Genomic DNA, 24,025 nt, shown 5'->3' with positions numbered 1-24,025 from the left:
ACATCTGAAGGAACACAGCAGCTGTGGGACTCCATGGATGTTACTACCAGCTTACTGACTTTTTGCACAGTGACTAGGCTGGAGGCAAATTGCACAAACATTTCCAAGTATTAACATGCCTGCTTTGCATTTAGAGACTGCTCTCTCTCTTCCAGCAGTGGGTGCACATTCTCATGCGTGATGGGAGGAAGAGAGATGTCAGGGGTGACAGTCCAATAGGAGAGGCCAGGTGACTTGCTCTATTATTACCTGTCTATAATAACAGCTACAGCCGACTCCACCTTAATGACACAGGCAGGGCCTCATGTACCTCTGAATGTTGATGGCCAGCACACAGCTCTCTTACCAGCACTCCCAGTTTCCATAAAGTCCATCAAGAGCTGACCCAGGTGTGAGGACGAGGCATTCTCTCCCCTTGGACAGCCAGTCACCCTGTCTCCAACTGCCCATGCAATAAAACCAGCAAAAAGCAAGGGCCGTGCTGCTCCTTGCAGGGCAGTGTGACCTTAGCAAGTCAACCCACAACTGCACTCTTATTTTCTCTCCCTCTGACACTTTAAATATTTGCTGAGCAACACAGAGTTTTGCTCAGAAGCAGAATTGAGCTTTCCAAGCCATAAGGAACAGGGTGGCTCCTGGGGAACGCAAGGCAGTGCTATGAGTGATGGTGCCACCTCCAGTAAATGAACTGGGAGATGTAGGATGGGGTTTCTGAGTGTAAATGAGTCACATACCAGACACACAGTAACACCCCTGATAGCAGATTCATACCACAGCTAAGACTTCACTAGTCTTTGGGTTTAAACAGAAAGGCTCTTAACTCCTGAACTTCAGAGAGGCAGGCTAGAACAATGACTGTACCATGTTAAAAACCTCAAATCAAATAAATAAAAAGACCCACGTGGAGTATGCTAGAACTAACTAGAAATTCTGATATGTTTAAGGACCCAGATACCTTCCACTGACGATTTCAAAACATTTGGTTTTCCTCCTATTGAGCACAGTCAAAACACTGAAATTCTCTGAAAAAAAATCATGATTCTCACTGAGTTCTGTACAATATACCTGTATCTCAGCACCTTTTACTCCATAGAGCAATTTCCAGTGATCTAAAGCTTACACAAACTCACATGCTATAACTGGGCACTGCCTTGCAACAAATACATACACTTCTAGTTGGCATCTGTGATGGGCAAAATACTCTGAAAATGCAAACACATTCCTGAAAATATTCAGCTTCAGTGGTAACGATCATCCAATATCTAGGATATCAGCTGGGTCAAAAGTACTAAGTTCCTTTTGTACACATCCCCTTCTCAGAGATGTATTTATTTGCACCAACACAGAATAAAAGAGACCCTTCAAATTAGCAGCGGAGGTGGTGCATCTCAATACATTTCTCCCTCTGTTTTTTTAACCCCTCCTGGAGGAAGATCATCTTTCTTTTGCAGTATGCTTATAGTGCAGCCTGGCTAACAGCATCCCAGGGATCTCTCAGGACACAGATCCCTGTTCTCCAATGATCTGCCCTGTCACTTCTACAAAATCACTTTGATTCAGGTCTCTCTGAACCTTGTCCCTGCCTCTTTCAGTAAGAAGCTCTTCCAGCCTTGGTACAATGTACACAAATGCTTGGTTTGTGGTCAGTATATGCAGAAAAAAAGGGATCCTGCAACACGTTAAGTGAGAAGCACCAGATATATAACTTTTGATGAGTTTAAGATCCTTCAGGCTCTTAAAATGTGGCTTGTCTCGGTCACTCCACTAGAACTGGTGGTTTCACACTGGAAAAAAAGAGCAGTGCAATATATCATAATTTGGGTCCACCTATCTGCATCAGCCTTGTTCTGTGACACAGGTACACTCATGCAACCAGTTTTGCCATTCTCTTTTTGTACCTTTATAGAACTACAATTTCCCACCCCGCTAGGAGATAAAAGACATGTGTTTTCTGGTCTTCTAGATAATTCAAATTATTAGTTGGGTTCAATGACATTTGCTCCAGTGATCTGTAACAGAAGCCTGACTAGCAGTTCAGCACGTATTGCCAGGGCAAGAGGTGTTTAGAAAGCTGCTATGTTTATCAGCAGGTGACATGCATGCACTCTTGTTTCACTGAATGAGGTCCCAGGTGGGAAATGGAGACTGAGGGTGGTTACATAAGCCTCCAGCTCAGAAGGAGCTTGCTCCTCCACTGCTCCCACCACAAAGGCAGCCCAGATTCCTGGCAAAACCAGAACTGGTGCTTTGTGTGACTCACACTTAATTGGCACCTATGTCCACGAGCAAAACAGACCCACCAGCTCCCCTTTCAACAAAGGCATTTCAAAATGGGCACATGTTCTTGGAAAAAAACATATTACAAGGATGATTGTCTCTACCTCCATGCTAGTATTGGGGTCAAGGTCATCACACTCTGATTCCTCTGAGCTGTTTGTCTCCTTGTTTGGCAGCATGAAGAGGAAGAAAGAGAACGAGATTAGAAGAGAGATTGGTTAGACAGGGCAGAGCATCACAGGAGTTGTAAGCAGCACGGAAATGGGTAACAGTACAGAAAATGCTCTCATAAAATCAAACAAAACCCAAACTGACAACAAAACAAGGGAAGCAAAGGCAAAGACATGCTTTTGCCAGAGAAGCAGCAGGGAGTCTGCACGTTGTTCACGTAGTAAAAACAGCAAGGAAGCAATGGGAGGAAGAACTGGCCACCATGCTGGAGCAGCTGCTTCCCTCAGGCCCAGTCCTTCCCCGGCTGGCAGTAGGGCTGCAGGGCGGCTGTGCAGTGGGTGCGAGGGCACCTGGGTTGCGGTGGCAGGGTTCCTCCCTTTGCACATGCCATGACTATTTCACTAGGCTTACAAGACTGGAAAGCCTCTGCGAAGGAAAACACTTAATCATGGGCTGTCCTGGGGAGGGGTGGATCCGAAGGACATGCTCAAGTGGTTTCCTGAATCAAGGCTGGACTTTGATTGTGTCAAAATCACAACAAGTGTTTGCTTGCCTCTGCTGGGAGGGAAAGCCCCAGATTTGTCCGGAGCAGGCCTCATGGTCGCTTTATAGGGATGGATCCTCTGAATTGGAGCACAGCAGTCAGGCACCCAGAGCAGAAGATGGAGCTTAACCCCACAGTTCTCAACCTTTTCCATACTGGGAGATCTCAGAGAAAGACAGACAGACACAGACACACACGCACACACACAGACACACACAAGACCCTCTCCTGGCAAGACAGATTCACCATCTCTGCACTGTCTAATAATATGGAAAGAAAAGGTCACTGAGACCATCTCCCCAGACCAAAAATCTTCAGCATCTTGAGGCTGAGAACCTCTTATCTTCGCATGTGGTGAAATACTGGCCTAAAGAAAACTCATCAACTTCAGTAAGGCCACTGGTCCACCCAGTGGCTTTCCCATCCCTGCAGCTGCTCTGATGGAGCTGTAGATTGGGCTAGATCAGATGTCAGTAAATCACTATTGTGCCAATTTTAAGAACAGTTATTTAACGATATGTACTGCTGTTTTTTAATGAAGATTACTTACTTGCATGTGGAATGCCAGGAAAAAAGAAAATTAAAAACAAAGGTTGCATTTTATCTTGCATGCAAAAATCCTGCTAAAATGGATATTACAAAAAAGAAAAAAAAAAATCACCCCCCCCAAAAAAACCTAAAGTGGAAAAAGTCCCCAAACATAAAAACCAAAATAAAAACCAAACTCAAAATCACTGTCCCCTCTCCTCTCTCAGGAGAGGATGCTACAGAGGGTGAAAAGGATGGGAAGAAGGAGAGCAGCACACATCTTTCAGGTGGCCTTACTCACTTTAACTGAGACTTTGTTCCCCAGAATATCCTTGGATTTACGTGGCCCATTGGCTTCATTTTTGCCACTGCTCTCCTTTTCCGCCCGCTTTCTCATGCGCAGGGTATGCCATGAACATGACTTCCTGTTGTACCAAAAAACGCAGCAATCAAACAGCAAATCATAGCAGGAAGGAAGTACTTGGAAAGGGGAACCAGCATCCACATTTGCGATTACTGTAATTCCCTAGGAGGTGAAAGCCACTGGCAACGCGCCTATCTCAATCTGAGCAATGAGAGCTGAAGTTAAAAACCAAACCAAACAGTTCTGCGAAGCAGATGTTGTGCCACGCTTGCTGTTTAGATGTATGGAGAAGGAAAAAAATGTTCACGATGGAAGCAGACAACTAGAACTTGGTCATCTATTGTCTTGCATGGCCACAAATAGAAACCGATTTTATTTTTGCTACAGTTAAAAGGCCAATTTGGTCCTCAGTGTTGTTGGTTAAAAGCAGTAAATACAGGAGAATGGTCTTAATAGGTTACTTGGTAGAGCAAGTAAAATAAAAATAAATTAGAAATTCAAGGCTTTGCTCCCTGTATGTTGCTCAGAACATGAATAACTCAACAAATAGGAGTTACATGATTGAATTTCCAAGAGATAAGTAATTTCCTAGAACGACAAACTGTGCTGTGCCTCTCAAGACCAATAACTTCCCATTTGATTTTGCCAGTTCAGTTAGAGAGGACATCAATCAGTTCATGGGTTTTAGATAGCATCACAGCAGGCATGAATTCCAGTACATTTTTCTGCCCTCATTGCTGCTCTCACGACCTTACTCTTGGAAAAAACAGTAATAGACCATGTTGCCCTTTGTAAGAGCAATGCTGTGTTGACAACAGAAATTGCATATCAAGCAGACATAAGAAAATCAAGAAAAAAACAAAACAATTCTCAATATGGATTTCATTTGGTTTAAATAGTGGACAGGCTGGGAGAGATTTGGGGAAGGGGTATGTCGTCCAAAGCAGAAAGCTCTCAAAACAGCAGTGCAATGATCAAGGTTCAAAGCATCTGCCCACCTTTAAGTCATGCAAATTTGATTTGCATGTTTAAGCCCAATGTTTGGCAGGTCATGTCTACAGTACCTTGATACATTTTACATAGCAAGTTGCATGTAATCCAACGATCACCTGCGATGCCAATAAAACGCAGTATGTTAGCAAGGTAGGACTCAAAGGATGCCCCACACAGCCAATGCTCCCCCGTGAACACTGCCATCTGATTCCTAAGAGGTTTTTGGTTACACGTCAGCACCTGGTGGGAGCTGTACAGTAGCTCAAATTAAACAAAAAAAAAAAACAAACCAGAACAAAAAAGTAAACTAACAGAACTGGCTGCCATTGACACAAGACTGAACTGGGTCATACAGACTGCTTTTGTAACCAGGATTAGGGTCTCCACTCAAAAAGCTGGCATGGGAAGTCATGTTCGAGGCACAAAGAGCACCGGAGCACCCTGCACATCTCAGCCAGACAGGGAGTGCTCAGTGATATTTGGGTGTTACTGAAGGAGGTCCAAATTAGATGTGCAGAGCAGCGGAAGTTATCCAGCAGTGCAGGACTGTTATGTTTTCCTTTAAGATATGGTAAGACTCAAAGATGTGGCTGGTGGCCTCCCTGATCTACTGGTGAATAATACATTGTGCCAGCACTACTGGATTGACCACATACTTTGTGTACAGTATTTGTCAACAGAAGAAACAGTTTTATTACTCATACTAATTAGTGAATATGATCTGGCAGACTATACAGGGCTGAGGGTAACACTAGCTCCAGGTTGTTTGTACCCATAGGACTTCTATTATTCAAGCATCTTTTAGGTTTCAGGATTGTTCTAGTTGTTTGAGTCTGAAAACATGATTTAAGACTTTAAATCTCACTGCTGTAAGAAAGAGGGAAGGGCAATGCATGTGTCTTTCAATTCTGTTATGCTTTCCTGGTAACAATTCATCCAACTACAGAATTTGACACAGAATTTGACTGTACAGTTGCCATGAAATCAGTGTCTTCACCAGGAGCCTGGTGCCGCGAGGGAATCTAAGGGTGCATAGCTGCATACTGTGGTTAGAGAGGAACCTGGGAATGGCCGTGGCGGGTGTGCAAGAGACGTGCTAAGCAATTCCTTTGCCTTAACATGCAATTCATTGTAGCATTCATTACTGAATGACTGGTAAAATCATAATTTCTCTTATCTGAAACCGCAGCAGAGATCAAGTTATTGTTTTTAGTGAATCTGTCAGAAAATCTTTCCTTGTGTTCAATTCTGCACCTCATGGTAACCGTGTAAGGTAACAAAATTTGTAGCATACATCATGCATTACCATCTAGTCATTTTAGATGTTAAAAGAAATCAACAGGTATTACTGAAAAGAGGGTTGTACCTTCTGTGTTTAATACCAAAAACCCACTTTCTTGCATTAGTCATTTCAGACTGACAAATTTCTAAAAATCAGAAAAGAAAAATATATATCCACACATTTGTTAAATAAACAACAAAATGCTATAAACAACAACAAAAAAAAGAAATAACAAAACCAAACCAAAACCAAAAGAGGGTCAAACTAGTTCTTTTACCTCATTAAAACATGCTCATGGTGAAAATTTATTTTACATATTTAAAATAGTACATTTAAAATTAGTTACATTACAGGTACAATGATGAACATTGCGACTATCCATTATATTGCACAACCTGACTTCATCAATTTGACTTTGTTTCTTTTTTTTTTTTTTTAAATAGTGCAAAATACTTTATACAGGAATGTACTTGTTTGGGGGTCTTGCAAACAAAAAATATATTACAAAAGTTACTGTGAACAGAAAAAAAAACCAAACCAAACCAAAATAATAATAATAAAAAAAAAGATACAAGCTGTACAAGGAAATTGCCATAGACAACAAAATCTCTCCTCCTTGAGAAGCAAACCTCAGTCCAACACAGGGCCTGGATATTTTTTGTGTTTCTTTTTTCGCTAGATGCTGTTATAACCAATATATAGATTAGTAACTTAATACAACATAAATATAAGTCCAGTCCAAGCAGGTCCATGTTGGTGTAAAATGTTGTAATGTAAAACACATCTTTAACCATCTATGGTTTTATTTCTCTCCAAAGTATAAACAAAACCCCACAAAATGAAAATAAGCAAAACCCAAGCTATCCACCATGGCTGCCCGATGCTGCAGATTGACCACTCAGCTTGTTCCAATGGCACTGTTGATAAAAATCAGCAGGAATTCCCTACCATTTGGGTTTGTTTATTTTGATTTATTATTTCTCTTTCCTCAAATATCCACATAGTGCTCCCAGCGAAGCCAACAAGCACTTACTTGATGCTTCCGTCGCTATTATCTGTAGTGGATTTAGTGAGGGGAGCCAAGATATTGCCAGGGATCCATCCTTCAGCAGCTGGAGAGTGATCGTTTGCAGGCTGGTACACCAGGAACATGTTCTGCTGGTTGATAGCAAGGATCTGAACCACCTCTCCTTGATTCACACAGATCTCATCCTCTTTCAGTGCATAGTAATCTTTAATCACCACCATGGAAGAGGTCCCATTGCACCCTCCCAAATCAGTCTGTGGAAATGGACACAACAGAAACCAGTGAGCAGGTGGTGCTCAGGAACCTGACTTTTCCAGCAGCAATCCCTCTACTTCATTTCCAGCCTAACTGTACCAGGGTTAAAAATACAAAACACTTCACAGTTCACATTGGTAGAAAAGGATTTTAAGGATCTGAAAGGCGGCAGTAATATGATACAAAGCAGGCTCCTATTTCATATTAGACTGCACAGCTGCGAGTGATGATGCCCTAGCCATGTTCTCATTTGTATGGTGTTACAGATGAATCATCTGTGCTGAGAGAAATGGGGGAAAGACAAACGAAGGCTCAATGTTAGAAGCCGAATGAATAATCACACATCTCATGATCTTAAGTATAGGTCATATTGGAACATGGCTTTGGTCAACCGCAAGCAGCAGCAGGGTCCAAACACTGCTGATGGCTACTGACTCTGGCAGTTTGTGTGCAGTGCGCAGGCATTCAAATTATAACCTTCAACTGGCACCCTGTGAACTGTAACTTGGGAAAAGGTCTAACCTCTTCTACACCACCAGAGCAGACCTCTTCAGGAATGGGTGGTTAATGGATATTAGAGAACTCTGAATGTTGCTGCTGTGAGTACTGCAAATAGATATTGAGTTCACCAAGTCTGCAAACACAGTGGCTCTGTCTCCACTTCCCAGCTGAAGTACCACCCATCTGAATGCCAGAGCTTTTGCAGTCTGTTTAATTCCAAATCACATTTTACACCATTGCTTCAGTATGTTGATTCCTGTTGACCTGGTTAGCTGATAATTAAAGCTAACTTTACAGATGGTCTATGGTATAAGAAATGGGCTGTAAGATCATGTTTTATCAGATGAGCTCAGTACCTTGTTTTGTTCATAGTTGTCTCCTGGCTGTGACTGTTCATACCCTGTGCTGCCGTTGGAGGTAGATATCTTCAGGGGTGGAAGAGATGGGTTACGGCTTGTAGCCTTCAAAGGCTTCTCTGACCCTACTGGAACAGAAGAATAGGGTCTGCTGTTGGGCTGAGGGACCCTACCGGTCTGGGGCCTCAGCACTGCTGAGCTACTTTCTTTGCGTTGGTACTCTATGGGAGACTGTAGCGCTGCAAAAGAGGACAAGAATTAGCTGTATGCTTTCAATGCAAAGGGCTGCAGAACAGACACATGAACTGCAAACCAAACAGTAACAGGAGATGCCACCATGGAAGCATTTGGCATGTTCATGGCTAGACAGGATGCAAGCATGTTACACTGTACTACGTGTGACCTGAACACAGTACTCCATGCTACTGCAATGAACAACTTCTCTAACCAGCACAGTGGGCTAAAACGTCTGCCATAGAGCATACATAGAATCATAAAATAGTTAGGGTTGGAAAAGACCTTATAATCATCTAATTCCACCCCCCCTGCCATGGGTATGGACGCCTTACACTAGACCATGTTGCCTAAGGCTCTGCACAACCTGGCCTTGAACACTAGCAGGGATGGAGCGTAATTGCATTAATTTTCTTTGAAATAACAAATAACTCACATCCTGTAGTCAAAATAAATGAAAGCCTGGATAAAAGATGCATAGCTCATTTACAGTGAATTTTGCTATCATCAGAAAACACAGGTCAGGACTGTTAAGTTCCAGTTGCATATTCCCCAGAGAGTGTAACTACTAAGTACTCTTCAGACATAAGGCACTGCAACTTGGCTCTCTATGTACTTTCTATATTAACTACTTTGGTTCAAGGAAACTGCTGGAAATTACCAGTAAGTGAGAAAGTATAGATGGTATAAAGACATTAATCCTAGCAATACAGACCTCTCGAGAAAACACCCACAAGCAACACTAAACAACTTCATCAGCCTTTAGAAAAAAATCTGCTTGTGAGAGTGTGCTTTTCATAGCCATGCAAAGAGCTTATGCTGGGAGAAGGATAAAAATGCAGATGGTAAAAACAGAAGATATTTTTATGTTTGAAGGTGAAGGGATCAGGGCTGGGACTCACAGTGAATGGGAAAATGGGCAGATTTGCTAGGTCCAGACTACCATCCCCAGACCTATGGGTTTGTTTTTTGTATGTTATGTGGCTTTAATGGATGATATATAGTCAGTTAATACTGCGTATGTGCGCCAGACTGAATCTACTGGAATGCAGAGAGACTAGTCTAGCAAGAGGCAGACGGAGGACATAATGTCACAGCATCAGCCTAACCAGGGAACCACAACAGAAGGAATGTCTTTCACAACAAGACGAAAAGGAAAGAAAAACAGAAAGGCTCAATACCACACAGCATACTCTCTAGCATTCCCCTTCCAGGGAAAGGCAGGACTACTCCAACAAGGAATCACTCAATACTTAAGAATAGAGACTAAAAAAAAAGAATAAATCAAGGAGGGTGCCATATTACCATTCTCTTCAAAAGGACACAAACATAGATCTGTAGCAATCCAGAAGATTACTTGGCTCCAAAATCTACACAGTGACTCCTGACACAAAAGTGCTTTGTATTTATGCCACAGTGGCTACACTGTAACTCAGCCACCTCAGCTGCAGCTGAGAATGGTTTGGTGCTGCTGCAGATAAGGCACAGAGAAAAAGGAAGGTTGGGGAGAACTCTGACAATGATTTTGACAATTATGGTGACAATCTTCTAGTATATACAGTACATTAAGCTGCAAGATCTTTAGCAGTAAGATCTTGATGAATACTTACTAATCTATCTTCAAACAATCTATCCCACTCAGTGCTTTTAAAGGGTATTTAGGCAAGTGTTCACTTTAACTACTAATTCCACCATAAACTATCACAGCAAGGCCTGGCTTCCAGCCTCCTGTTCAACATCTGTTAGTATTCTTACAAGCTTCTAGCAAAAATCACTGTCCACATACTTGCGTGCTCTCTTTCTCTCTCAAAAGCCCCCACAAAACATGATTTTTAAAAAAGTACAGTTCAATGGCATTTTCCTTATGAAATACAACCATCAGTGACTTATTCTCTTTACAGCTTGCTTCTTAGAGCAAAATGAAAGAACAGTCCCTACAGTCAATCATTTGGCACAGTTTGTTTCTCAAGCTCAGCAGCTTTAGCTTGTCCAAGGAAAAATATGAAAAGTTTGCATATTACAGCGGAATTGCACCAGGTTTTACATATTCATGAACTGTGGATGCAAATACTATGCTCTGTACATGGTGCCATACTCTAAACGGGTTCCCTGTTGAGGAGAGAAAAACAGAGACAGCTTGGGCAAGAACACACAGGGAATATTTTGTTATTAAGTTTATGCAGCATGGGCTCAGTGTGGATTTAATATGATTTTAAAGGCAGAAAACATCTGCTTTAATGAAATGCAAAGCTAAAGAACGTATTTAAAGATTAGTCAACCTCAATAAGATTACATCCTAAAAGCCACTTAAATTGTTCTGGACTGGAAAGGCTTTACTGGATGCAATATCATTTTCTTGGATCTTATTTATAGGTTTAAAAGTGAGTCCTTAAGCCTTTGTTTTAATATAAACCTATTTTTACTTCTAGCTTTAGAGATACTGACGATTATGTTCCTAACCCATCAAATTCTTTGCCAGCCTCACAGAAGATAGGCTAAATAGGGGTTATGAAGATGCTTCAGTAGAAAAAAGGGTTCACAGGGCAGCAATTTCTGGTAGGATAAGAATAATGAGTAAGAAAGATGTGGAAGGGACAGAAAACCCCTGCACTGGTGTCTGTGGAGTTCTCAGTGTCTAAAAAAATTTCTGTACGTAACCATTGGTGGAACTTATTTTTATTCCAGTAATCCTTCATTTAAAGCCAAGTGCACTGACACAAAACCAGCAAGTTTTGGTACCAAATGGTCAAACTGGAGAATTTGAGACTGCTCAGCTCATCGAAGTATTTAATGAATCATTTTAGAAGTGGTTGTAGGAGGACCTTTCTATTGCAAGTCACAAAACCCCAATATCAAGTCTTGGAATCATGGGTGAAACTGTTTCCCTTCTCAGCTCAGCCACAGTTTTTTTAGCTGTCACAAACAGCTTTTGCATGCAATCCTTTCCCAGTTAAGTTCTGAAAAGTGAAACTAAGCTGAATTAAAATCTAAAAAATCTCCATGGTGAAGAAAAGGGAACCTTTGTTTTGATGTGAACTGAAAGAGAATCTTCAGATTTTGCAACAGAAAAATCCACAAAACTGAACACCAAAAGCCAAAATTCAAAAACAGCTACCAGATTGTGCCAAGCCAAAACATTCCAATTAAAAAAAAAAAAAGCTTCATTATTGAATATGTATTAAGCTTTTAAATATAGGACTCTTTTCTAATATAAGATCTGTAAAAAAAGGCCGTTTTGAAATGAATAGTGCAAAACAACTTTGGAACTATCCAAAGTAATTATTCCCACTTAAACAAAAGAGATACTATTTTTAGATTTTGCTTGTCTAGTTTTGGTTCCTCCTCTTTCCCTCATCCAGTCATGAGCAAGAACAAACTAAAATTGTTACCTGAATTTGAGTCCTTTGCATTTTCAAAATACACACTTCTGTAGATCATGTGTGCTTGTTTATCTGTTCTTGGGGATAAGCCCTGCTCTGAGTTAAGTGGCAGACACTGTAGATACAATGGCAACCTGCCTTTGATATGGCCTTGGGAAGGGATCAGATTTAAAATCTCCCTGTAGAATGGAAAGCACCAGGTGATACAGCCCTGCAAACCCCAGCATTTTTGAAGTCTTGCACAAAAGTACTTCCAAAGAGACATCATTGATGGAGGAACTTGAGATCTGAACATGAAACTGACTGATAACATGCGCAGCAACTGCATAGGGAAACACAGTCTTTTTAAGCAGGCAGCAGATAGGCTGGCAGAAACAGTCCATGAGATGCTGCTAAAGAAACCAGGCCAGAGTGACCTGCAGTCTTTAATGCAAGATGAGGTCCAGCAGCTTCTCAGGGTGGGCTCCAGGACTACAAGAGCAGTTCAGGTTAGGCTTGCCCAGCCCTCCTCCCATGATTCACCTTCTCACCAGGCAAACCTGGCATGCAGGACCTCTGCACAGTGGCACTGAGGTAGTCTCTTTCCAAAGACCAGCTGTAAATTACGATGCTTTCCCATGTACACTGTGGATACCACTTGACTCAGTGCTTAGTAACAGGCACACTGGGCTCCAGTTTTCTCCTTTATGAAAAATTGCTGAATATTTTTCTCATAGAGCAAACAAAGACACAAAGATTCCATACCCCACTCAGCGTCACAGCTCGGGAAACAGAGCAAAATCAGGAAAAAGAGCAAAATGTACATACCATTTAGGAAATCTCTTTGTGTGTCCAGAACTTGGTTGATGTCCTGTACCCAAGCTTGCTGAATTTCTGGATTAGCTGCCTGTAAAATGACTCTGTCTGATGTTTCCCGGCTCATTAAAGCAAACTTGCAGGGATCATTGTCCACGTTTTCTTCAATGATAAGGTAGTTCATCTGAAACAAGCCAAGGTAAGCACGTTACATGGAGCATGAGTTAACATCACTCAAGAATCAGAATAAAATTATTGTGAAAAGTTTCTGAAGAAAACAGTCCAATAACAGACTGCCAGATCATCATCAGAAGAATTCGCCTCATTTAGGTTTAGGTAGATAGATCTTAAATATTATGCTTAATATGACAGAGGTACTAGACATGCGCCTGCCTTGTCTTGAATTATAACTTCTGTTTTAAGGTAACAGACCTGACTGATGTGCTAAAAATATACTGTAAGCCATAAATACAGTTAAAATGTTCATACTAAGATGTTAATAAAGTCTAACATTTCTCCAATTTAAATAAATGTTTACATTTCTTATCCTCCATGGAAAAGAAAGTCTCAGTCATCAGAGTATTTTAAAAATGGAATGGGCTGTGCACAGGGATATACCAAGAAAAAAACAAAACCAGCAATTCTCCCTTGATGCTTGAAAAGACCTTCTTCTTTCTAGCAGATTAGTCATGTGTGCACAATCACTTCACTTGTTTGCAGTCACAGATACTCTTTTTGAAATCTCATGGATGGCAACTTCAGCTGATGTCCTGCCCTTGTAAGCCCTCTGTTTAAGTGCACCCATAACTTTAACTTTTCCTAAGCTACTTATATCTATGATAGTAAACACGAATAGGTTGCCGCAGCCTTTCAAAAAAAGACTTCATATCAAAAGTAGACAGCTCCAAAGACTAAGGCAATAACATCCCTCTAGAAGTCTATCTTCAGTTGCTCTAAATATCTGTCAAGGTATGGAGAGATTCACTCTACATCTGAACACTGCTCCGGATTCAAACTGCAAGATGGAAGAAACCTCTTCCTTCTCTTCTGAGGGTCTCTGTGAAGTCAGAGGGACATGCAGGAAACTCCTCTGACATGAGGTCAAGGAGAGACAGACAGTGAGTCTGGACAATGCCCTTCCTCTTGTTCTGAGCTTTTGCTCCTTTGATTGGTAGCCAAAGCAAGCAAGTCAATCCTGGTATGACTCCAGGAAAAAGACGACTTACAGGTCACAGTCCCTAACCCATTTGTGTCTCAGGGAGGTGCATTTGCCAAGGCTACCCACTTAGGTGTTTACAGAGTCTGAAAGGTATACAAGTGAGAAGCATCCAAGAAGGGATGTGCAATTTCTGAATGCTAACTACCTCAGCGCATGAAGAAAGGTCCTTTGCTACTGTAGGACATCATGCTAAAGCTTCTGTCATAGTTCGAATGTGACAGACTTTGGAGAGCAGTATTTAGAAGCCTCATCTCCCTGACCAGAATGGCTGCATCTGAAGTCATATGTACTTGTTACTCTGACGGAGATACCTCAGTGCTTAGCAGTGGCTGTGACACAAAGGAAAGAAATGGAATATCTTATGCTGGCTAGGTCCTTCTGCTGTGTCGGAGGATGCAACCAGCAGGGAAACAGCCTCCTTCTCTCAGGAATGTCTCCAAGAGAACTGGACAACCATGACTGCAGATGGTATCCCAGCTAGCCAGAGATGGCTAGTCAGTACTGATAACTACCATAAAGAGGCATTCAACCTGCCCAGCAGGATCTTGTCAGCACTTGAACCAAGGTCAAAGAAACTTGGTCCTAGCTGACAGTATAAAATCCTCCTCAAATTCTGTCCCATAAACTCAGACTACATGCAGTTTCTGGATGACTACTTCTAGGGCAGGATTATGAAAGACAGGTGATGAGGCAGCTTGTTTATGTGACACCTTTGGACAAAGTGCTTCTTGCCAGAGAATCACCCAGCTGAGACTGAGGCTCCACTGTACGATGATGTCCAGGGCACAGAGAGGAGGGGAATGGTCCTGCTGTAGGGAATGGTCCTGTTCCACTGAAGGCCACAGCTCATCTCTGTGGGAAAGCATGGGAGAAATGCAAAAGCAGCCAGAAGCTGAAGTAGGGGCTGGGAGGCAGGGTGTGAGAGCTGCCGGCATACAGACTCCACGCTGCAGTGGGGCAGATGCAGATGGAGCCATGGGGGATCCCACACTTGCTGCAGGCACTCAACAGGAGAACAAGCTGTTTGCCAAATGGAAGAAAAGAGGAGCTGGAAAACTATCACACAAAAATTTTAAGCTCAGGCAGTGAGAACAACATTACTTTCATGGGCTGTTTAAGTAGAAAAGCAACTCATACCCTTGAGGCAAGCTCATTTTATTGACATTAGGAGAAATTTATTTTTCTCTCTTTATCTACAATATACAATTCAGGGATTGTTTCCTGCAGATAAAAGCCTCATTGTTATACATCCAATAAACTGAAGAAAAAATTATTATTTCCATCTCCAACTTTAATAATGATTTAAATCAGCAGTAAAATAAAATCAAAGCTGATCATCTAAATCACGATGATTTTTTATTTGTACACTTTAGTTTTTTCCTTTATAGCTTATTATTTGGTTGGAAACTCTGAAATACACTGACTTGCAAATGGATACAGGCTTTTCAGTAAATGCTGCCATTTCTGTCAAACAAGATGTCCTCATTTCAGTAAATACGCTGTTTATCATAGATTGTTTAGTTATACATAGTTAATACGCATTATTTCACCTGATAATGTTCTCTTCCCTTTCATATTAATGTACCATTTAAAATTTAGAGCAAACACAATGCATTCTCCCACATCTTTTTTTTTTAACCAATTTGGTGGTTAAAATCAATCCCAGACTGCTTTCTCAGTTTCGAACAATCAAGACATTCAAATGAAACAGTGGCTTTGCTCTTTCTGCAGGCACAGCAAAGGTTGTTTTACCAGAAGTGCAGCATTCACTTACCTTCACTTACTATTTCAGAGGTTAACTTTGCATTTGTCAAACAAGAATAAACCCCCTTAAATAAACAAATAAGTATTTTCGCTGGCTACTTTCAGTTTTCACTTTTAGCCCCAGCCCCATAATGTGGAAAGATTATTTAAAACCAAAATTAATGTCTTAAAACTTTCTTTATAGTTTAGCTGGTTTTATGATTCCTCACAGCTGCATTTTTAGAACTATGTGTGGCTTTCTTTGGTTTTGAAATAGTTCTGTCTTCTTGCAACATTCACATCTGTACTGAGAGCCCTCCCCCAATATGGGAGATTATTTCCTGTAATGTCTCATAGAGGCTTAGTATTTACTTACAATTTGGCCTAAGATGACTGTTCTGGATGCTACACCTTCTCCTACCTTTTATGATCATGCTTAAATCAACAACTGTATACTTCCTTTGACTACTATAGGCTTTTGTAGTAATATTTGCTAACTCAGAGCTATGAATGACAGAGGACCTGCCCTGACTGTTCCTTGTAAAAATCATGCAGTAAATTTAGACACCCAGTGTTTTATTTGAAAATGGTCTTAAACAGCTTCTGATCCACTGAAATGTAAATGCAAATGTTTTCTGCAAATTGTTGTCCACCTATGACAGGATGGACCAATCTCAGCATAGGTAAGTGGCAAACTTATATGAGCATCAAACAGAACATGCCTCTCCCTTCCTATATCTATCTTACCTTTATGCTTTTCTTGAACATGTAGCCTGGAGTTAAAGATCCTTTTCTAAGGAGTTCACTGAAGATAACTATTTGCTCGAAGAGAAACACCCTACGCTCCTTTGGTCGAGACTGAACTCCAGAATCCTGCTCTGTCACGTAGAAGGTGTCCTGCTGCAGCAGCTTTCCTTGAGCTGTCAGCTTGCCCTGAGAAGAAGGCATGGCACCAACATTACAAACCCTGACCCACCATGATCCTGCAAGACAATCTACATTGCATGCAGTCCAAGTTTTCCAGGCAACACTGAATACATGTGAGACATATTTCCTGTAAGTTATCAAAGCAGCAATCTTGTAAATCTTGAAAATAACAGGTTTTCTTTGTTCTCATTGCTATTGATTGTGCATATAAAACCAAAAGCAAGAGATCTCAAGTAGACTGTTTTGTATACTTCATTTCAAACACCATTCCCATTATGTAGTTTGTTATTGTGTCTTGAATTCCCTCTAGTCATGAGCTCTCCATCACTCCCTAAGCCAGTAGTCAACGACACAACACCTAAGGTACAGAGAAACAGGACCTACCTGTTTGCAGGAATGCTACAATGCATAAGATAGTAAGACAAACTTGACTTTATTTTGGAGATAAGACATCTCACGAAGACTGCCAAAGTCTATTCTGGCTTAGTTACAAACCACAAGCCATAACCTGTGGGATTATAACTCACAAGTCCCCTCCTGGATGTTGCCAAACTCAGAGGGAGCTGTTAACATGTTAATGCTAGGTTACCTTACTAACAGTCAGTGCAGTCTGGGTCACCACTTATTTTTCTCTGGCAACAGATACAAGAAGTTTAATTCAAGGTTGCTGAAGCTGTTACAGACCTCACATTTTGAAGAAACAACAGGCATATTGTCACAAGTTTAGAGTGAGAGGTATACCACCCCCACCTTCAAAACCTCACCAAAGGATGCAGCTCAGCACTGGAGAAGAACAAGAACTAGATAAACAGCCTGGTGTAGGTCAGATTGTAGAGACAATCATAAAAAGATAAAATACCTTTTCTTCCCTAGTTGTTATTATAAGCAGAATGCAAATTCATACCTCAAAGCCTTGGAGGCGGCCCAGGTTCATCATATCATTGCAACGTTTCGGTACAAGGCACATTAATTCAACTGCTTTCTGTTAAGGAAAAAGGATGTTGTGTTATTACAAGAGGATCAGAGGGTTTCTAAAAGCAAAATGTCAAATAATGAACTTCAACAGTGTGATAGCAGTTATTCATGGTGAGGCCCTCATGCACTGAAGATGTACAGTAGTGTCTAAAAGAGGATGGTGCACCTACAGTGCAGGACTGCACTTTCATCTTTTACTTCTGACAAGCTAAGAGAAATACCACATTTAGAAAACCAGCAGGATCTTCAGCTATTGTCAAATATTGGAGTTTTCTTTCCTGCATATAAAGTGCCATTAGATAACATAGCCTTATTGTCCAGGACACGAAAATGTACCTCTATATCGGAGCACTCCAGACCAGCTTTTTCACTGTACCTCAGGAAGTCCTGGAGAAAGCAGAAAGGTTTGCATTAAGGCACTTCAGAAAGAGAAAACAAAAGATGTTGGAAAAGCACATTCAGCATGAGATGTTCTGAGAAGGAACTGCTAATATTAATAAATTCATCTTCAGAGGTTGCTGAATGGTATAACCACTTCTGTAGATATGGAAGAGGGGTATGGACGGTTACTGAAAACATCATAATAAAAAGACAAAGCTGGGATTAGCCCTTGGGAATGCTTACTTGGTCTCTGTCTAAAGCCACAAGACCACACACACACACACTTGAAGATTTTTCTTTTCCTTTTGGCATTTCAGAGAACATGATGCTGTGTCTTTGCTAGTGTGTAATTACCAAGCTGTGGGCTGATGGTATCTTGCTTGAGACTAGCCCAAAAAGGAGAAGAAACCAGCTCAGCACTCTGATACTGCTGGAGGTTACAGGTAGGGTTCAGACCTTTAATTTTAAATATTAGCTTGAGACCGTTAGGGATGAATTTTCAGAGATGCTGAATAACTGGCACTGTACATAAGTCAGCAAGAGGCCAAAGTGGTCACACTCCTTGGGAAAAACTTGCAGTGAGCACCTCAGGTTTTCAGACAGCAGAATATTCTGGAAATAAGTTTCTTATGCTAATTTGAAGAGAGCTATTTAGAAATGGAGGCTATAGCATTTATTAGAAGAATACCATTCAGCACCAAAGACACGCTTTATTGACACATCTTTACTGCAATTATAAAAACCCTAGTTTGCTCTGAAACTTTACAGTAAGAAAATTCCCATTTGAAGTTCACTCTTCTAGAAAAGAAAATCCAATAGAAAAAAAAATGTTTTTATCATCCTACATTGTAAACTGCTCCCACAGATGTGGCCCTCCTGCTCCCTGGACATTTTCCATGGGACTGTGTCACTGTACGCCCATGCTTAAGCAGACTCCTCTTTTCTCTTAATTTGATTAAGTTACTCCTCATTTAAAACTAAGGCTAATATAAAATAATTAATTCAAAATGCAGTTTAGCCTAAATTGTATCTTTCCACTCACCTTGAGAAGAAGCTGATATTTAGTTATTCTTTGAATGGGTTTGATGAGAAAGTCACTGATGGTCAGCCGTTGGCTAATTTCCTGTTGAACCTCCTAAAAATTAAGGATTAAGAACAATTGCAAATAGTCACAGAGTGAGACAGAGAATATGATAAAGTATCTTAGCAGAGACTTACTTCCACAGCAAGTTGGTCTGTTCTTAATCTTTTGTTTGCAAGAGGGAATTTTAGAGGATTTAAAAATCTGGCATATCCTATTTAGGCAAGGACTGGGCAAAAGTCATGAACAAGCTGGAAGGCATTGGAAAGCACAAGGTCCCTTCCCACTTTGAGCTGACTGAGCAGGACTGCAAGGTCTAGAGACTACTTTTTCACTGCAGTGGGGATAAGCTCACAGACAAGTCCTGCAGAGCTGGCCTCATGCCCTTGGGTGAAACGAAACATCTTTCCCTTGTTAAACTAACTTCTTTCACATTAATATCTAAATATGCCTAGTCCAAAGATTTCTTGAAACAGACAAGGTTATTGGGAATTTATGACAGGCACCATCCAGATCCAACAACTTTTACCTCCTCCCTGTTTATAGACTACAGATTAAAAAGTCTTGTTTTATTTTGAAGAGATATCAAGGCAATTGTGGCACTCTGAGGGCCACAGACAGTTAGTACTGGATTAAATATTTATTATTAATTAACAATATGAAAATTTGAAATAGATTAAGCAATAACATATTTTTTCTCCATAGCAGAGACTTTAGCAGCACATGCAGTATCAAAATCTTCTACAGCTTGTTTTCAGCAAACCCCACAGGTTACAGAACAGTCTACTTGACTAGGACTCCCAGCTGTAAGTAGCAGTAACGTATGAGCTATGCTTACCTCAAAGTATGCCTCATACTCAGCTACTATATATTCAGATCGTGGCTTGTTTTGGCAATATACCACATACATGTGTAATCGCCGCTCCTATGAAAGCAAGAGGCAGCCTGGTGAGATATTGGCTATCATCTGTTCTGTTATTAAAAGCTGGCAGAAATTTGCTATCACCTTCTGCTTGATCATCATTACTTTTTGTTTAATCAAAGATTTAGTTTGCTGAAGTAGGAAAGGTAAATTGGTAACTGGTTCCATTCTCCACTTCTGCACCTTAGGCAAGGCGAGGTTTCCAGGGGGGTAGCCAGTTAGAGATGTCATCCCCACACTGGTAGGTCTGAAATTTCCTACAGAATTGTGCTCTAGCTAATATCACATAAACATGTCAATCATAGCATTTGGCAAGTACCTGCCATAATTATATTTTGGCAGATGTCCGTGGCCACATCTATTTTTCCCCCAAATAAGAAGTCTGCAAGAAGGCAATGATTAATGCTTTAGTTCAATCCAGCTGCTCACTGAAGATGCATTAATTATAGGGATACTTAAGTTTAGACATGTAAAAGTATCAAGTCGACGCAAACAGATGTTTTTGGAAATAAGTCATCACACCCTAGGTGACAATTATACTAGTGATAGGTAACAAAATAAAACTTACATGCTTAATAAAAAGCTGTGCTAAACGGTCAGGTTCTTGAAGACATTTTTCTAGTTCAGCCAGGAAAAAGCTGAAAAAAAAATATCAGCGTTTAAGGATACTTCTTTAGGCCATCCCAGCAGCAAGCTAGCTGTCCTTCAGATATATTGGTGCAATTTTAGCTAGAGTATTCAATAATAAATGAGAAGATAAGCTTGGCTTCAGCCCTTAATGGTGAGATTTCTAAAACATTAGATGAGAGCTGTGATATGTGGAGGTCTTCCCTTTCAAAGCTACCTGCTCTTCTTTACTATTACAGCAGTTTCAATTTTCAAGAAGTGCCAATTACTATCTAGTTGCTTCCATTTACTGACAACTCCCAAAGTAAAACTTTTCCAAAATGTTTGTGAAAACTCAACTGAAGCTTTACCAGGAGTTCTCAGTTGCATGAGCGTATTTGGAGTACCGGTCAATGTGAAAGAGATGCAGAAGTTTCTTCTTGAATAAACACATCAACGTGTTTTTGCTGGTAGAGTTTTGGTATGTTCTGGTTTTCAATGTTTTTCAGTATATTACTAACAGTAATATACTGTAATTCATAACAGTAATTCATAAATACTGTCTCTATCTTGACCTGCCCTTTGGGGATGTAATTCATTCTAGCTTGAATGTCATTCCTTACCAAGAATATACTACAATGCCTAAAAGTGAGGTAAAAGCAGCTAAACTGAACATTAGAGATACCGGTAGGTTTTTCTAACTGGTAGGCAAGTCCTGACAACCTCCCTTTCCATGATTATCCTCCTTTTTCACTGCAGGATTTCTGTCACAAATGCCTCCATGGATTTGCTATAATAGCCAGACTTGGTGAGAGGACATGCTTTCAATGGTCTGGTCCCAAGAAATCCCAGAACCCCCCAAAAAAGATGTATATTGGAGAGCTGTGCCAACTAAACATCCCTATTGCTACCATCAGATACAGCTGCTTCCATAACTCAATCCTCCATAAATATTAAATTCATCTGCATTTAAGCAGACTTTTTGACCCAGATATGCAGAACTAAAAATAGGGAATCACTCTTCATGTGTTACAGAAAACTCTTATCATCACACTGAAACAGTGAGTGGCACTGGTGAAATCACTCTGTTGGTGGTATCAACCTGATACATGGCGAAACTTTTTCTGACATTTTTTGTTTTGTGCTCACAGGGCATTTGTCAGAACATAAGGAGAGGCCCAAGCCATGAGATAAACACCTGTGAGACACATGATGGGAAGGATACTGTGTTTCCTGCATAAGGGAAATGTCCAGAGCTGAAGATCCAGCCTGGTGTCCATTGCTCAAGTCTTCACATGCATGCTCAAATTCTAGTTAGCTGGAGCTGTAGAGTATTTCTGAGTGTCAGAGTTGAAATGATAACCATATTGTCCATAAGCAACATTGCTGTTCTTAAAGTTACAGGGAAAATGGTCCAGGGTTTTAAATAAGCCTTGTGTTTCCTGCAGCTTTCTGAAAGCTATTTGTATGAGTAAGGAAGAGAGCTCCTAACTCAGACTCAAATTCATCAACTAGGCCGAAGCATGTCAGGGTTTTCATGTGAGAAGTATCTTGAAGGTATTCAAGCCCAGGCTGGACAGGGCTTTGAGCAACCTGGTCTAGAGGAAGGTGTCTTTGTCTGTGGCAGGAGGGGTGGAACTAGATGATCTTTAGGGTCACTTCCAACCCAAACCAGTCTATGATTCTATGATTTACATTTTATCACCATACTAGCCAAATACTACTGGTATGGTCTCCCTTCACTATCCATTCAGCCACATGTGAAGATGTTCATACTGCTGAGAACAATGAGACAGAGGAAATAAACCACGTCTTTCCAGCATTGCTACTGCTCATCAGTGGGACGAATTGAACCTACATCTGTGACCCAAGAAACACAATTATGGCAGCCTCAGTAGCTTTTCTGAGGATCCAGCAACTCTCTGGGAGTCATGTTGGGACTACTTATGAGCAGTAGCTCAGGAGCTATGGATGGACCAAAATGATATCTCCCTTGAGCCTCTTGTGGCTCCCTCTTCCTAGCAAGGAATGGCAGAGCCGCTGGCAGCACAGCACTGACACAGAGCAGACTCTCTTGGGTATAACGTTTTTGTCACACTGACCAGCACTCCTGGCATGGTGTTTCAGCCAGCATAAAGCTGTATCTGTGATCAAAGACAGCATGAAAAACACTCTTCCATGAAGCCAGCCAGTGCAAAGCTACAGCCCATCAGTTTTTTTCACTGGGAGAAATGATTATATGCAGGACCAATGCTTAGCATCATGCAGTTGTGCCAGTTTTGATTGCGTAGACAAAGCCCTATACTGGGATCTAGTGTGTTGTGAAACTGTGGCTAAAAGAACATGAATTAGAACATGTTCTCAGGAGTCAAGGTAGCCATGATTTGTGAAGCTATTAAGCAGCACTTACAAACCAACAGAGATCATTTAAAGTGAGGCAACGTCCTTTGGAAGTTCAGCCCTGAATGACCTGCTGATGTCCAATTAAAAGCAGCTTAGACATACAGACATCATAATACCCCAATCCTTTATAGATGAGTGGCTAGAAAGGTGCTTAAAAAGGAACTAAACAACAAACTTACTCTTTGTGCCAGTCATAGATCTGGTGAATATTGCCAAATACAATCTTGTCTTTCCCCTTCATATCCTCAGAAACTCCTTTTTCTTCTATCCTCTTCATGAAGCCCTTTAGGATTAATGACCAGTGATTAGTAAAGGGTTTGTATGAAGGGGGGAGCATAATTACACTCTTTTCAAAGAAGCAAAAGTTTAAGGTCAGGATTTTTTAAACTGAAAATAGTTAAAATAGCTTTTGCATAATTTTAAACCAGAAACCCACCGAGATACTTTAAATTACACAGTTTGCTTAAAATGGAACTTTAAAGGATTTATTCTGAATATCTACAATACTTATACAAACTGTTACTAGATGAAGTGACAAGTGTAATTAGGACATAAAAGTTAAACAAAAGTAGTTTATCAAGCTCTTGGCTTCTCTAGAAGAGAGGGGGAAGAAGACAGACTCTGTACAGATTTCTTCTATTAATCGCCAGGAGTATTTTGTGGGAGCATAAAGCCAAACAGAAAGTTTAAAGAGCCATGTGAACAGGATTTGTCCCACCTCCTCAGAGTTTCTTTACATGCCTTTAGAGTACTGGAGCCCAGGTTTGCCAGTGGTTCAAGTTTGGAAGCTGTTGAAAATCACTGTTAGATGGGCTGATAATTCTCCCTGGACTAGTGAATGCCAAAATCATAGCTGAAAGCCCACTTTAATCATGTGTCTCCAGTTTTGAGTCCCTGCTGGGAAAAAAACTGGACCCTGCATGTGAGCTGGCTCTGACAGATGATTGCTAGCAACCAGCCAGGTCTTTACAAGTTGAAGCTTAAAAGACTGATTTATCTCAAGTTGGTTTTGGGTTTGGTTTTATTTTTGTAAAACAATAATCCACAGTTGCACTTCAGCA

The 24,025-nt window shown here is 40.8% G+C and overlaps 1 protein-coding gene across 13 annotated transcripts in view; it reads right to left on the bottom strand.

Annotated features, from left to right (window-relative positions):
- KALRN (kalirin RhoGEF kinase) overlaps positions 1-24,025 on the bottom strand; it is a 514,059-nt gene that overhangs the window by 22,428 nt on the left and 467,606 nt on the right. For 10 of the 13 annotated variants that reach the window (XM_057430148.1, XM_057430149.1, XM_057430151.1 and 7 more), the window contains 12 exons: positions 23,144-23,247; positions 20,524-20,593; positions 19,872-19,958; positions 18,995-19,087; positions 17,908-17,958; positions 17,501-17,578; positions 16,417-16,602; positions 12,720-12,891; positions 8,299-8,537; positions 7,193-7,440; positions 3,822-3,945; positions 2,382-2,441 (listed from right to left, as the gene is read on the bottom strand). In XM_057430148.1, the coding sequence (XP_057286131.1) occupies positions 2,382-2,441; positions 3,822-3,945; positions 7,193-7,440; positions 8,299-8,537; positions 12,720-12,891; positions 16,417-16,602; positions 17,501-17,578; positions 17,908-17,958; positions 18,995-19,087; positions 19,872-19,958; positions 20,524-20,593; positions 23,144-23,247 (1,512 nt within the window). Of the gene's footprint in view, positions 1-2,381; positions 2,442-3,821; positions 3,946-4,746; positions 4,994-7,192; positions 7,441-8,298; positions 8,538-12,719; positions 12,892-16,416; positions 16,603-17,500; positions 17,579-17,907; positions 17,959-18,994; positions 19,088-19,871; positions 19,959-20,523; positions 20,594-23,143; positions 23,248-24,025 lie in introns of those variants that run through there. The other 3 variants (XM_057430155.1, XM_057430152.1, XM_057430158.1) reach the window with 3 other exon arrangements.

This window comes from Pezoporus wallicus, unplaced genomic scaffold (assembly GCF_028554395.1).
Source record: "Pezoporus wallicus isolate ANWC-B61680 ecotype Strahan unplaced genomic scaffold, APGP_CSIRO_Pwel_v1 contig_5261, whole genome shotgun sequence".
Lineage (NCBI taxonomy): Eukaryota > Metazoa > Chordata > Aves > Psittaciformes > Psittacidae > Pezoporus > Pezoporus wallicus.
Note: the sequence above shows the minus strand (reverse complement) of the source record. Positions and strands in the feature narration are given on the sequence as shown.